The sequence below is a fragment of the Aptenodytes patagonicus genome, chromosome 7 (genome assembly GCF_965638725.1).
Source record: "Aptenodytes patagonicus chromosome 7, bAptPat1.pri.cur, whole genome shotgun sequence".
Taxonomy (NCBI): domain Eukaryota; kingdom Metazoa; phylum Chordata; class Aves; order Sphenisciformes; family Spheniscidae; genus Aptenodytes; species Aptenodytes patagonicus.
The window spans coordinates 61,938,782-61,951,937 of NC_134955.1; the positions used below are offsets into that span (position 1 = coordinate 61,938,782).

The following is a 13,156-nucleotide window of genomic DNA, read 5'->3' on the forward strand; positions in this document are numbered from 1 at the left end:
AAGCTATTCCTTTTTAAAGGTGTTTTGTATTTTACACAAATGCTAACTTAAAGAATGCACAGCATCGTTCATGCCTGTTTGTAAGTCGCATATTAGTTATATAGGTGAAACTGTATAGAGATGTACCTTCTGGTAATTGCAAGGGCCTGCTCTTTGTACTTAAGGGCAGTCCAAATACTTAACTCTGGAAAAAATTGTTTTGAATGTGACCTAGAAATACTGTAAACGTAACTGTTCAGAATTGAAAACTGTTGAATTTTTCCCAACAGTTTCATTCAGTTTTTCTCTCTCCGTTTCTGACAGGCCTAGATGCCTTTTGTGATTCTTATACTGTCTCCTGCATGACGGGCGTGCACCATCTTCAAGCTTTAACTTCTCTCTTCAGTACTGACTGCTGTGTTTTAGCAAACCCCTTAAGATTCTTGTCAGAGCTACACTTCCCTGTAAACTGGCCATTCCTTCAGTGCTGGTGTCTTTTTTTGGTTTTTCTATTTCTGTACATGTGTAGCTTTGCCAGATATGTATCTAGTCATACAAAATGTTACTACAACCATTTGCTGTGTAATACATTAGTAAAAAAAAAACAAAAGTAACAATGAACTTTATAAGTAGCTGCTCACTATGGAAAAAAGGTAGTTAAAAGTATCACACAAGGTATTATTGAAATGGCATGATGGTGATCTTTACAGGAGAAAACCAAACCAAAACCCGTAACAGTAAGGCATGTTCTCCAAGTGCTTTAAAATGTATTTAGAGACCTATTACATGGTTAACATCACTATGGAACTCTGGATGTCTTCACTTATGATTATTCTAAAGTAGCATTGCTGTTTAGTCTTTGTGTGAGATTTTGGCAATTATGCTTTTCTCTACTAATCTTGGTGTTCAGTGATTTGTGTATTTGTCTTTCTAACTTCTAATAAACTCACTCCAACTCAGGTGTCTGTCTTTGTCTGCTTAGTAGTACTTTACTTTCTTCTTTTACAACTCTTCTTTCATAATCACGTAGGATTTCTATGAAGTAGGAAGTGGTCACTTCTAATCTTACTAAACTGTTGGGTTTTGTTTTTTGTTTTCAGAGTAAAACGTTTGAAAATAGAATTGTGGTCAGTTGGAAGTTTCTTTGGATCAGCATAGCAGTGTAAAACATGAATGTGATGTACGAAAAATTCATTTCATCATGTTTTACATTTTCTTTGAAAGTTAAAATGAAGCATAGGAATTTAACCATACATGTTTCTGATCAGAAATATATTTGTTTAAGGATGTTAGGATTAAACAAACATGTTTGCAAGTAATGTAGATGTTTAGAAAAAATAAAACAGTTTTTTCTTAGACTCTGATGGAATGCTTTTGCTTGGGGCTTGTACTCTGTTAACTACAGTGCGCTCATATGAAATGGTAACATGGTGATGGTGAATTGTTTGACTACTGTGGTGGGGTTTTATTAATTGTTATGAATCATGGCTTGAGCATGTCTTCATACTTTAGAAATCTTTGCTACAGTTTGGAAGGAACCCTTTTGTTTTGGTAAAGTTATAGCTGTATCATATTCTGTGTTTAGGTAATTGTACCAAGTATATATTAATAGCAATTTAAAAAAAAAATTTTCATCAATGAAATGTTTTTGAGCCAGGCTTGGGGGAGGGCGACAAACTCTTGCACTTTCACATTTGTTCAATTTTTTTCAGGATGGCACTGGATCTTTAAAACGCAGTGGTTCCTTTAGCAAACTTCGTGCTTCCATTAGACGCAGCAGTGAGAAGCTGGTTAGAAAGCTGAAGGGAGGAAGTTCACGAGACAGTGAACCAAAGAATCCAGGGTAATTATCTATTCTTAGCTGTGCTGGTGTGCCCTCGTTCTGTGCCCCCCCTGTAGCCTAGTGCAGTACCTACGGCAGTGTTTTCTTCTCTGCTTAGCTAATCGCATATCGTATAGATTTATATCTTAAAAATAAAATAGGAAATAATTTCTTAAGCTTACAATGAAAGTTCTGTAACATCTGAGGAATTATATTTGCTTTTAAGAGTTAACTCAATTTTAAGTGTTTTTTCCCTTTTTACTACTTTAGCCACTTGAAGAATACAAGAGCCTCATAGAATTACTGATAAATGTTAGTTACCTGCAAAATTCTCCTTTTCACACAGCAGTGAAGAATAATAAATGTTACTGATTTTTACAATAAAAGCTTGAATACAGTAAACGTACAACTAACATTCTTGATATAGCTTAATATCTTGATATATTCTTGATATAGCTTTATATATTGCTGTGGGTATAAAGAGAATTACTGATTTGAGCCCGTCTCAGTTGCTATTTTTGGAAAACCCAGATTTCAGAGAGCAGAGGAAAATGCTGAATAACTTGAACCTACTTGTGCATCTCATTAACATTTTGGCCTCTGTGAAGTCAGTGGTAAAAATTCAAATTCTAACGAATCTGACTTCTCACTCTTTCCTGTTTACCATATGGTTATGGATTTGGATGTATGTAATATTTCTAATAAATGCATAAAAACACGCATAATTTATTGGCTGCTGCAGAGAAGTTGAAGTGTTAAAATGTACTACTGTTTTTCATAATAGCACTCGTGGGTGTGCCCCCTCACCCCCAACATCATTGCAATCAGTTTTGCAGGTTTTTTCCCCCTTGCTGTGGAAAACTGGAACTCACTTAGTTGACAGGAACTGTATCACAATGTGAATTTGAACTTAGGCTTTAAACAGTTAAATGGGAGAACTTGGATTAACTTCTGATGGAGCAACTGGATCTATGAGTGATATAGTAGATGATGATGATAATCTGGTAATATCTGAGACAGTGATCCGGAGGCAGGGTCTCAATGTGTTTTTGTAAGTGCTCCAACGAAGGTTTGCCTTACTGTTTTTATGCCGCTGTAAAACATTGTGTACAGCTGCAGTACACGTAGAATTCTCTTCCTCGCGTATCTGTTTCAAATTCAGCCTGAACTTATTTTTAGAATTGTTAATTAAAATTTCACTGTCAGCTGCCAGAGGCTTGATGTTGAAGGCACTGAATCAAATGCAAGGTCAAAAATCCCTTTGCATTTATTGATACATCATTAAGAACTACCTCTGAGATGATAGATTGGGAGTAAACGATGAAAAACATGTAACTAGAAGAAGGAAATATGTTAATGTAAAATGCTTTAGAGAAAACAAGCAAATGCAAGCAAAAACAGAATAAAAGGGATTTCCGTCTTTGTCTTCAGTATTAGCAGTTTTATACGTTGGTTTCTGTTTCTATTCAGCTCTGTCTAGAGTTCATCATAGTTCAGGTATATACTTGTATGAATAGATGCATATATTCATACCTAATTTTGAATTTTCTCCTCATTTTTGTGAGACATGGAAAGGTTTTCAGTTTCGTAAAAGCGAAGAGTTTTATTCCTTGTTCTCTGTAGTAAATAGAGCTAACTTTTTCTGCAGGTAAAGTAACTCTGTGATTATAGGTGTAGAAAATTATGCTTATGTATAACTGAAGACATTTGGCTTTGCAGTGTCCTGTAAGAACTCCTCTCCCTTTTTATTGTCTGCACTTCGGTAGTGCTATTTGACCAACATAGAAGTAATCGACCCACATTAACAATTATATTGTGGGTCTGTATCACCAGATGAGATTTCCTCAAATAAAGACGTTAATGTGAAACAAATTTGAAAACAAAGCAGTATCTTTCTTGCTTTCCCTTTTTGACAAAATATTCTTGTTTTTTAGATGTCTCTGTTGTTCTCAAAGAATATTTATTCTTAAAGCTTGCAATAAGTGTATTGCAGTGGCAGGCTTTTATGTAGATATGCTTGCTGAGTGTGTAAGACAATAAATATTACAGTATCTGTTCTTGTAAGATACAGACATTTTTTAATCCTAATTTATATTTGCATTTGTTATTAAAGCCAGCTAAGACTCCTGGTATTAAACACCAGCTTTGTAGATCATGAAGCATAGCTGTACATACTGATACTCTAAGAAGTAATTCTGATTTCATTTTCTGAAGAAACTTTAATAAATTAAGTAATATTAATTTAGTAAGTTAATTTTTTTCCCTGCTTCTGAGCTTAATAAAAGGGATATTCAGTTTTTATTATGCAAACCTTTGGGTTTTTTAGCGTGTTTGATAGCTGAATATTACAATACTGACATAGCATACATAGAAATCATTTTTGCTATGAAGTCAGCCACTCTAGGTAGAAGACTTACGTGCCTCCCTCCTTACCCATACACCTCTGCATTCCCTGCCTGTGTCTCTACGAAGACTTTATTTTGAAATTGATTTACACCTGTTGCTTATACTGTGCTTCTGTAAATAGTAACTGACAGTGCTGGTACGATCCTGAATGAGAAATGCTCCCATAGAAATACAGTAACATCCCAGCATGAAAGAAAGACTTAGTTTTCATGTTGTTGCTTGATACAGAAGGTTGAAGAGAATGAAGTGGAAAACTCATCAGGGAAATTGTTTCTTTAAAATCGTGCAAAAGCCTTTTTGACAAAGAACAAATCTCTTAAGAACTATTCTTTGAAACATACAATACCTGAAGCATGGTATCACTTCTTTCTTTCTTTCCTTACCGTATTTCAGAATTGAGTTCTGCAATAATTTAACTTCGCTAGTGTTAGGTTTGATTTTTCTCTTTAAAATTTTGATCATACAGCAGAACAGATAAGACTTGTAATTTAAAAGGGGGGGGGGACACAACCAACTTTCATTATTGCTATTACTTATGCACCAGAAAAACAACTGCATGCTATTTGTGCAATCATGTTTCTAACATGGAAGGAATTAAAAGCGCATTTGCTAGACTAAAGTTCTTAAGTATGTTGGTTAAAAAAAAAAACCCACAACAAAAAACCACAAACAAACTAGTATCTCATGTGTGATTAAAAATATATATATTTTTTTTTAATTGGCACTTCAGCAAGAACCTAAAAATACTTGTGTAAATTTTTAGTGGTGGATTTTCTATTTCCCTGGAATGTTTTCCATAAACCTTTACGCTCTTTTGAAGAGCATTATGTAATGTTTTGTTTGTGTTTTACAGATAACTTACTTTGACTTCCATATATAACCTCTGTTGTACATGTTTCCTTGAATAAATGAGAGGTGTATACCATGCATGAGTCCTTGCTTTGTTGTTGCTAACACTCATGTCAAATATTTTAAATTTGTGTGCATTCTAGCTTTTGAAACGTGCAAATTAATGCTAGGAAAAAACCAGTAAGCCTGTGTTATGTGGCAGCTGTTGCCTGTGTTTGTTAGTGTTTTGGTTCATTATTCTGCTAAGCCTTTGCTTTATGAAAGCATTTAAAACTCGTGCTTGACTTTGACTGTTAGTAGTCTTGCTTCAGTAGAAAGAAAAACTGGCTAATATCTAATGTGATCTGTACGGATAAACCTTTCCGTGTTACTGGAAGGCATTGGGAACTTTGCATCAGCCAGTTGTCTCTAAAGCTGTAGGTGGCATTGCAGGATTAAGGCCTCATTGCGTTGTGAATAGTTCATCAAATATATATTCAAAATACTCATTTAGTAGTTTTGAAATCATTGAAGAGGAAAAAAAAATAGTGAAAAATCAAGGCACACCTAGTACATTCTGAGTAATGTACAGACACTTTGGGATAAAGGACATCAGACGTTCCTGTTGTAGTCGCCGTGATGATAGGAAGCTTAAGGCTAATCTTGAATTTCATTATATACGCTTTAAAATATTTTTGTTAAATTTTGTATATGTTTGAGAAATGCAGATAAATTATTAATCCTCATCTCAAACACCAGTAGATATTACAGTTAATGCAGTGATATTTTGACTGTCAGTGGCTCCTGTGTAGGTGATGAATTTTTTTTTCCTCATCTGTTGCTTTCAATGCAGTATTCTAGGGCTGTTGTTGCCACTGCTCAGAGCGTTGTAAAGCCAAAACCATAACCAAAGCTGATAGCAGCAACGATCTTATTTCCCTTCACTTTGAAATGTTTAAAATAAAAGAATTTAAAATGCTTTTTTGAAATAGATTCTGGAGACTTACCTAGATGAGGCAGAAAGTACTAAACTAATGCTTGTTGTAGCTTTTCCAAGTTAAATGCTGCCTATGTGACAAACTTATTCACGTCTGACATTTTTTTTTTCCTAAACTGTCTGAATGTTTTGATGCTTTTGTAAGAAGCTGGATAAAATTGAAACTGAGAATTAGCTAATTAAAAATCAACACTAAGTCAGTGTATTAATTTGATGTGCTTTAAAAATTGAGATTTTGAGTTGAAACTAAATCAGTTGCCTGAAATGTTTAAGCTTTGAGGAGCTTGTAATTTTTTTGGTTTTATATCTAATTTAGAACCGAATATAAACATATTCTAAGTTACGTAGTTATCTTAAAGGGTATCCCTCAGATCAGTTTTGGGGCATCGTTCAAACTCCCTTAACTGTGCATTGCTTGTTGTTATACTTGTGTTTTTAGAGCTGTTAGTTTTCAGCTATTCTGATCGGTTTATCCTTGCATGTTCACTGTCCTGGTTGCAGCATGAAGCGTGCCAGTTCTCTGAATGTTCTTAACATGGGTGGCAAGGCTACTGAAGATCATTTTCAAGTAAGAAGCCCTACAATACTCTTACAAAAATGTATCATTAGTAGGGTTTGGGATAAAAAGAGTATGATAAATAATAAAACAACAAACTCCTAGTGATTGGTAAGACCCTACTTTGGTAAGATGTTTAAAGCCTATGCTTAAGACATCGTTCTGTAACACTTTTGTGCATTATGCTTAATTTTAAGCAAGTGCTTAAGTCCGACCAGTAAAGAGCATTGGCTTTTATGATACCAAGCAGTCTCTGGCTTTGGGCCGTCTAACTATTACAGTGGATATGAAACTTCTGGATTCTTACGTTCTTGTAAACCCTAATTAAAAAACCAAGAACTTTTAGAGCCCAGTTACTAAGTATTTTTTACTTCAGCCCCTTTATTGCAAAGGGCCCGATCATCTTAATTGCTGTACATTTTCAGATTCCCTTAAATGCGACTTCAGTTGTTCCTGAGGTTGTACAGGAGCAGTCTCTAAAAGGTTGTCTGATCTGTGTTATGCTTCTGCTAATATAAAACCTTATTTTGCTTAACTGTACATGGTGTGCCCGATTGCTACTTCCCATTTCCAGTTTTTACCTAATAAGTCACTGTTTCTTATATTGTCAAATAAGCTAGCAATGTTCTGCGTTCTAAACACTTGTGCATTTTACTAACACAGTAACTGCAACTAATTTTAGGAAGACAAAATTGCTTCTGTACTAACAAAACTGTACGTGAGGATCTTCATCACTGTTTGTCTTACAGTAGCAAGAAAGCCCAAACTGTATGGCTCTCATTTTACTGTTGAGTGGCATAAAGGTGTCAACTATATTATCTCTAATGAACCTACTGCAGAGTTTTCTGCGGTGTGAAATGTGTGCAAAACTTTGCTTAGGGTGAACTTCAGCCAAAAAAACATCGGGGTAAAGCATAATTCTTTGCAGCAACAGTGCCAAGGTTTCAAAATGTCATGTCCTAGGTGCCCCTAAACCGGATCCTTAGCATATAGTCAGTGTGACTTCCGGAAGAGTAATTTATTGTTTGTATGTACACTGCGATATTAAAATGAGTTCTCACTTCTTGTGAACTTTTCTAGTTCACCCACTAGAGAGACTCATGGCAATTCCCATAGATGGGCTCTTGCGTTTCTGGTAAGGCTTGGGTCAGGATTGTAAAGGGTGTGTATATACATATCAATAGATCTTTTCACTTTTGCTAGTTGAAAGTTGGGGGAAAAGACGTTTATTAGAATACGGAAGAGTGTCCCCCTACCCAGCGTGAACAAGGCCAGTTCTCCATAGATCCTTCTATTTGTTTGTTCCTGTTGGTAAAACTAGTAATTTTGTTTATTTGCTTTGAACTGTCTGGACATCTGCTTAATTTATTTGTTTGTTTGTTTTCCCCTTCACACAGGAACGAAATAATTGTCTGACAGACTCGAGAGCTCTGAGTGTCAGTCATACTGATTTGGCGCATTGAGGTTCTTGGACAGAAGCTAGCTAAAATTCCTTGGTGAATAAAGAAGCACTGAGACCTTCAAAGCTTTGGTTCCTCATCATTATGTATAGGAACGCCTAGTTTGTAGATTTTGTTGGGTTTTTTTCCAATGGACTGCTGTTTTTACTTTTCTGAATAGGAACGATTTTAAACACAACGTTAGTGGGTATTTTCTTCTAAAGGAGAACTATATAGATATATTTTGCTCATTGCACTGCTCCCATTCATGCTACTTACATCGATTTCTTTAATAGGTCTGAATATTACAGCAGCCAAAAAAATGTAAAAACACAAACATATTTAAAGCATACCAAAATGCAAAGATGTTTGAAAATGCAGGCAAAACTAAATGTGTAGCAGTAAATATATACAGTGCTGGAATGAGAAAAGGATAAATGTATGTGCATTACTGTATGAATTCAAATAGAGCATACTGTATTGGTGGGGCTTTCCTTTGCACCACGGATTATTGTAATGTTAGAAACCTTAGCTGGCAAAACAGCACTTAGGCACGGCTTACTTAACCACTAGATTGAGCTATTAAATTTTACGGAGGAGATGGTTGGGGTTACATTACCTGTAGATAGCATGAATAGCAATACCTGTGACCATAACTTTGACACTTGTTGATATAAGTCTTAGGGCACAATAATCAATGGAGATAGGATGGTTCACGTTGATCAGGAGAAATGGAAAATGTTTTGACCTTCACCTTGTATGGTTGATGAATACTGAAGTTTTGGACTGCAACTGTCCCAGAGCGGCTGCTGTTGCTCTTAGGGAAACATCAAGCCTCAGGTTGACTTTCTTGCTCGTCCACTGGAATTCACAATCCCGTTCTCTGTTTGCTGAAAGTGCTCCGACGTTTCCTTAGGCTGATCCTAAATCCTGCCCTTCTCCGTAATAGCTGATGACAGCAGAAGCAGGCAACTGCAGGCTAGGCTGTTACACTGTGGAGTAGCTGCTGTGCAAAGGACCACTCCAATCTGAAGGGCCCCAGTGGAAGCACTAGATGGCCATAAGTGGCAAGCACTTTGGCCACACATCCATGTTAAATCTACTTACGGTTAATATATATGCTGTCTGTATACGGGACTGCTGCTGGAACGAAGTATGTATGTTTTAAGTATTTTATAGACACTAGTGTTTCCTTTCGCTTTTCTGTAAAGCTTGTCATTTTGTTCATCTTTTGTAAAAATTCTTATTCATGTGAAGTTGGATGAGAAAGTAAAAAAACCAACCAGTGTGTGTACAAATGCATTTGTGGTCATAGTTGTGAGTTGGAAAACGCTGAACGAAACGAACTTTGGGAAAAGCTGGAATATTCATTCAGGGCTAGCGCCAACTGAAGGAGGTAACACATAGGGACACGAGCGAGTTTTAGTATTTGAACAGGCTGTGAAGAGTCAGTAGAATTAGTACTTCTACGAAGTATTTGACTGGCTTCGCATCCGGCTTTAAGTTGTGTTACAATACCCGATGCAAAAAGTTGTATGTGTAATGCACTTGACTATGTTTGCCAGGAGGTACCTTATTAGCATCTCTTTAAGGAAAGCTGCGTGTGGTATACTGCTATAAGGACAGTTTAGAAACGGTGGGATATGATGCTGCTAATATGTAGAAGTTTCAGCACAGAGTAGTGCAATTCATTAATGAACTCGAGTGAGAACAAGTTAGTTGTTGCTCAGTTACTTAACAATATTTACTCATATAATGTAGACTCGTGAGTTTTAATCTTTTTATTAAGAGCTTTTTATATAAAAATATACATAATATATATACATTTTTCCCCTAAAGCAAAACATGTTATATGCACCCACTGGTGAACTCGGTTCTCTGCACAAAGCCAGACGGAGCCAGCTTTGCACAAAGAACTGTGCGTCGGGTTGCCGGGCTGGGTGGGTACCCGTGTCCAACCGACAGGCGGGCCGGGGAGACGGCAGGAGAACCCTGCCGCCGCCGTCGCCTCACTGGACAGCCTGCGATGGCGTCATCTGTCCCTCTGGCAGTACCCCTGAGAAACTCTCGCTGCAAACACCCCCAGCAGTCAACCCGTTTCACACCAGCACGATGCTACTGCTATAGGAGTGGCTCGGTGGGCCTTGTAACGCGGGGTTCTGTGGAGCTCGGTGTTTCACGTAGAGACGGTTATAAAAGTCTGACTTCCAAAAAAACCCACAAAACCATTTAGATGCAGAACTGATTCTGGTAGTAAGGAATTACTGAAAAGAAACTGAAGAATGTGTTTTCTACATTCATGTTTCAACTTTGAAGGAAAATTATTTTTGCAGCTTCTCAAAAAAAAAAAAAAAACAAACCAACACACCCCCTCCCCCCAACTTGTGTAAATAGCAATAAAATATTTAACTGTGCCAAATTACAATGTACACAAAGTTTTAAAATGCAAGACCATGGTATGTTGATGGTGATAGTGAGGGAACTTTCTCATTTAGGATTGTACTGTTGGTGGCGTTACTAGTACTGTGCTTTTAAATGTTTTAAAGCTTTATATAGTATTTCAAAGTGTGTTGGAAGATTAAATTGTTGAGCTACTGCTTATTAAACAGTTCTTATATTTAAAAGGGTTTTTTTTTTTTTCAGAGAAGAAACAAATTTCAAGAGTCCTCTAATCCATAAATCCATAAAAGATAGCCAGGTCCTCACAGTTATGAGCCAGTGAGCTGCTTGCAGTTGGAGAAAAACTTGTAATGTACAAAACCAATTTTAAGGTCAACCTTCCTTCTGTTTGCATCATGAATTGAGTACTGTCAGGAGATGGTTTGTATACATTGAAATTTCAGGTGGGCTTCTCAGTTGGTTTTTACGTAAGCCAATGAATTTCCTCTGTTTCAGTTGTAGCAAACAGTCTGCATAAAGTATAAAACCAAAATACCCAACTGTATAATTCTTGGGTATCTTCAGTACTGAACTAAACCGACAGCTCTGAAACAGAAAACTAGGGAAGACCTTCAAAATTGCCAGACATCTTGTTAGGAAAATTGCAACCTTGGTAGCGCTGTTTTGGTTTTAATCTAACATGTTTGTCCTTGCCCAGAATTGTAAGGGCGAACTCCATTAAAAACTTAATGAGGGCTCCAGATCAGGCCAGTTCCTCTGGATTCTGCTACGAGCAGTGGCTAGTTTTGCTGGGGTATACGGTCAGCAAGGGTCGCACATAGGATGAATCGTACGTTGAATTGTTAGCGATGGAAAGGTGCCTGTTGCCCTTCTGTCTCTGGTTGTGCACTAGGCTTTAGGAATATTGGCAATATTGGTTCTTGAGTTTAGATCTTATTAAATATTATTGTAAAACATAACTGTGTCATGATTTGCTCCTTTCAGGAATAACTGAGCTATTGCTGTGATGTCTGTGCTTGCAGTACTGCAGTGATAGAACAGCACTTAAAACAATTGGACACGTTATCCAGCGGTTGTACCTTTTCTTAAACACCACCCCCCCAAGCCCTCCTGCATGGTAGTAAATGAAAATGGTTTTAAGCTTGAGAAGTATTTGTGCTTAAATTGTACCATTTGAATCCAGTAATTTTGAGAATGGTGTGGTTCTGTTGTAAATATATAGTAAAAGGGGCATGCAGTGCTTCATTGAAAGTGTGTTTACAATACTTGATGAGTTCAAGTTACTTTAGTTTTTGTTATGCAGGTCATGTATTTTGTCTGAAAGCTGCTAAGAGAATTGCATTTTCGGTAATGTTAGCCTGTACTGAGAGAATAAATGTTAAAAGATGTGATGCTGTGAAGTTTACAGTTTCATTGTAGCAACTTTACATTGTCACAGACTTAGGGAAGTATTGGTATAAACATTGGCTTTTTTTTTTTTTTTTAATAGTTTAGAATTGAGGGAAATCTTGAACATCTACATTTGATTATCCCCCCCCCCCAACCCCATTCACAGTAGTCTCAGCACACTGAATAGTCAAGGTCAATAGTTACACAGTGCCACCATCTGATAGAGGTCAAAAGACCCCAGTTGTTGGGAAAGTGCTTATGCTCATAGCGAAATTGCAAAACCATTCTTTAGTTACGGCTGCTTTTGAATAAGAAATACTTAAAGAACCGTAGTTGGAAGTTCATTTAACGCTCCAGCTACATCAAAAAGCTCGAAGCTGCTCTGACGGTTGTGCTGGCACACACAATAGAGAGAGAGACTAAAAATTGTATACAGCGTGGAACAAGCATAGTGAAGTCGTTTTTAAAACCAGATCAATCCTTAGGCTCCCTATATTTATACTCAAGTCACGATTCAAGCATGGAAAGTTATTGAGTCTTTAGTTGTAAATGATGTAGAAGCATTATACAGTAGTGGTGGTAGGTTACAGTGTAATTAAGCCAGATGAGTTCTGTACAATCAGGAATGGTATTCTCCGTTTTCTAGGGCCTGGTTTAAAAAACGAAACCAAAACCCAACAACAGCACAACCAGAAAACCATTTGTAATGTCAATGTACCCTTCTTGAGGAGGACTTCCCGTCCTGCCCCGATATGTGGATTTCACGTGTGATTTAAAATAAATAAATAAATAAATAAATAAACAAACCTTCCACGATTGGCTTTAAGATGTTGCATTTTGATCTCCACGTGGAGTTACTGCTTGTCACAGCTATGGACAAAATCCCATTCAGAGTTCACCTGCTTGTCTTACCCCATAAAACTCTGTTGAAAATAAACTTCCACAAATGTTATTTGTAACAAATAGTAGTAATTCACTGGGATTTCATCAAGAAACTTGTAATGAGATTGTTTAGTGTGTTTTACTGCATCTGTTTTGTTACTAGGTCAGCTGTGTAAATTCTTTACCAAGCACAAACAAATTTGGTTCTGCTTTTCCAAAGCAATGTTTCCAGAACCCTGTATGATCTTTCTGCTGAAAATGGCCTCTTTAAAGACACCATAGATCTGTAGATGAATTTGAAACTGTTTAAAAGTTTCTCAAGTGTCATTTAAGGTTTCTTTTCAAAGTGTAGAAAAATATTTAAATGTAGTCTTACAGGTTAAAGATGATATACTTAATACATCCTAGAATGTAAATCTTCTTTGTAAAAAATACTTCAATTTTTTTTCCTGTATAGA

The 13,156-nt window shown here is 36.6% G+C and overlaps 1 protein-coding gene across 7 annotated transcripts in view; it reads left to right on the forward strand.

Moving 5' to 3' along the window:
* KLC1 (kinesin light chain 1) overlaps window positions 1–11,816 on the forward strand; it is a 49,556-nt gene extending 37,740 nt beyond the window's left edge. For 2 of the 7 annotated variants that reach the window (XM_076345534.1, XM_076345536.1), the window contains exons 14-16: window positions 1,692–1,822; window positions 6,534–6,600; window positions 7,986–11,816. In XM_076345534.1, coding sequence (XP_076201649.1) covers window positions 1,692–1,822; window positions 6,534–6,600; window positions 7,986–8,051 — 264 coding nt within the window. In that variant the 3' untranslated portion in view covers window positions 8,052–11,816. Of the gene's footprint in view, window positions 1–303; window positions 939–1,691; window positions 1,823–6,533; window positions 6,601–7,013; window positions 7,122–7,985 lie in introns of those variants that run through there. The other 5 variants (XM_076345532.1, XM_076345535.1, XM_076345537.1 and 2 more) reach the window with 3 other exon arrangements.
* The last annotated feature ends 1,340 nt before the right edge of the window (window positions 11,817–13,156 follow it).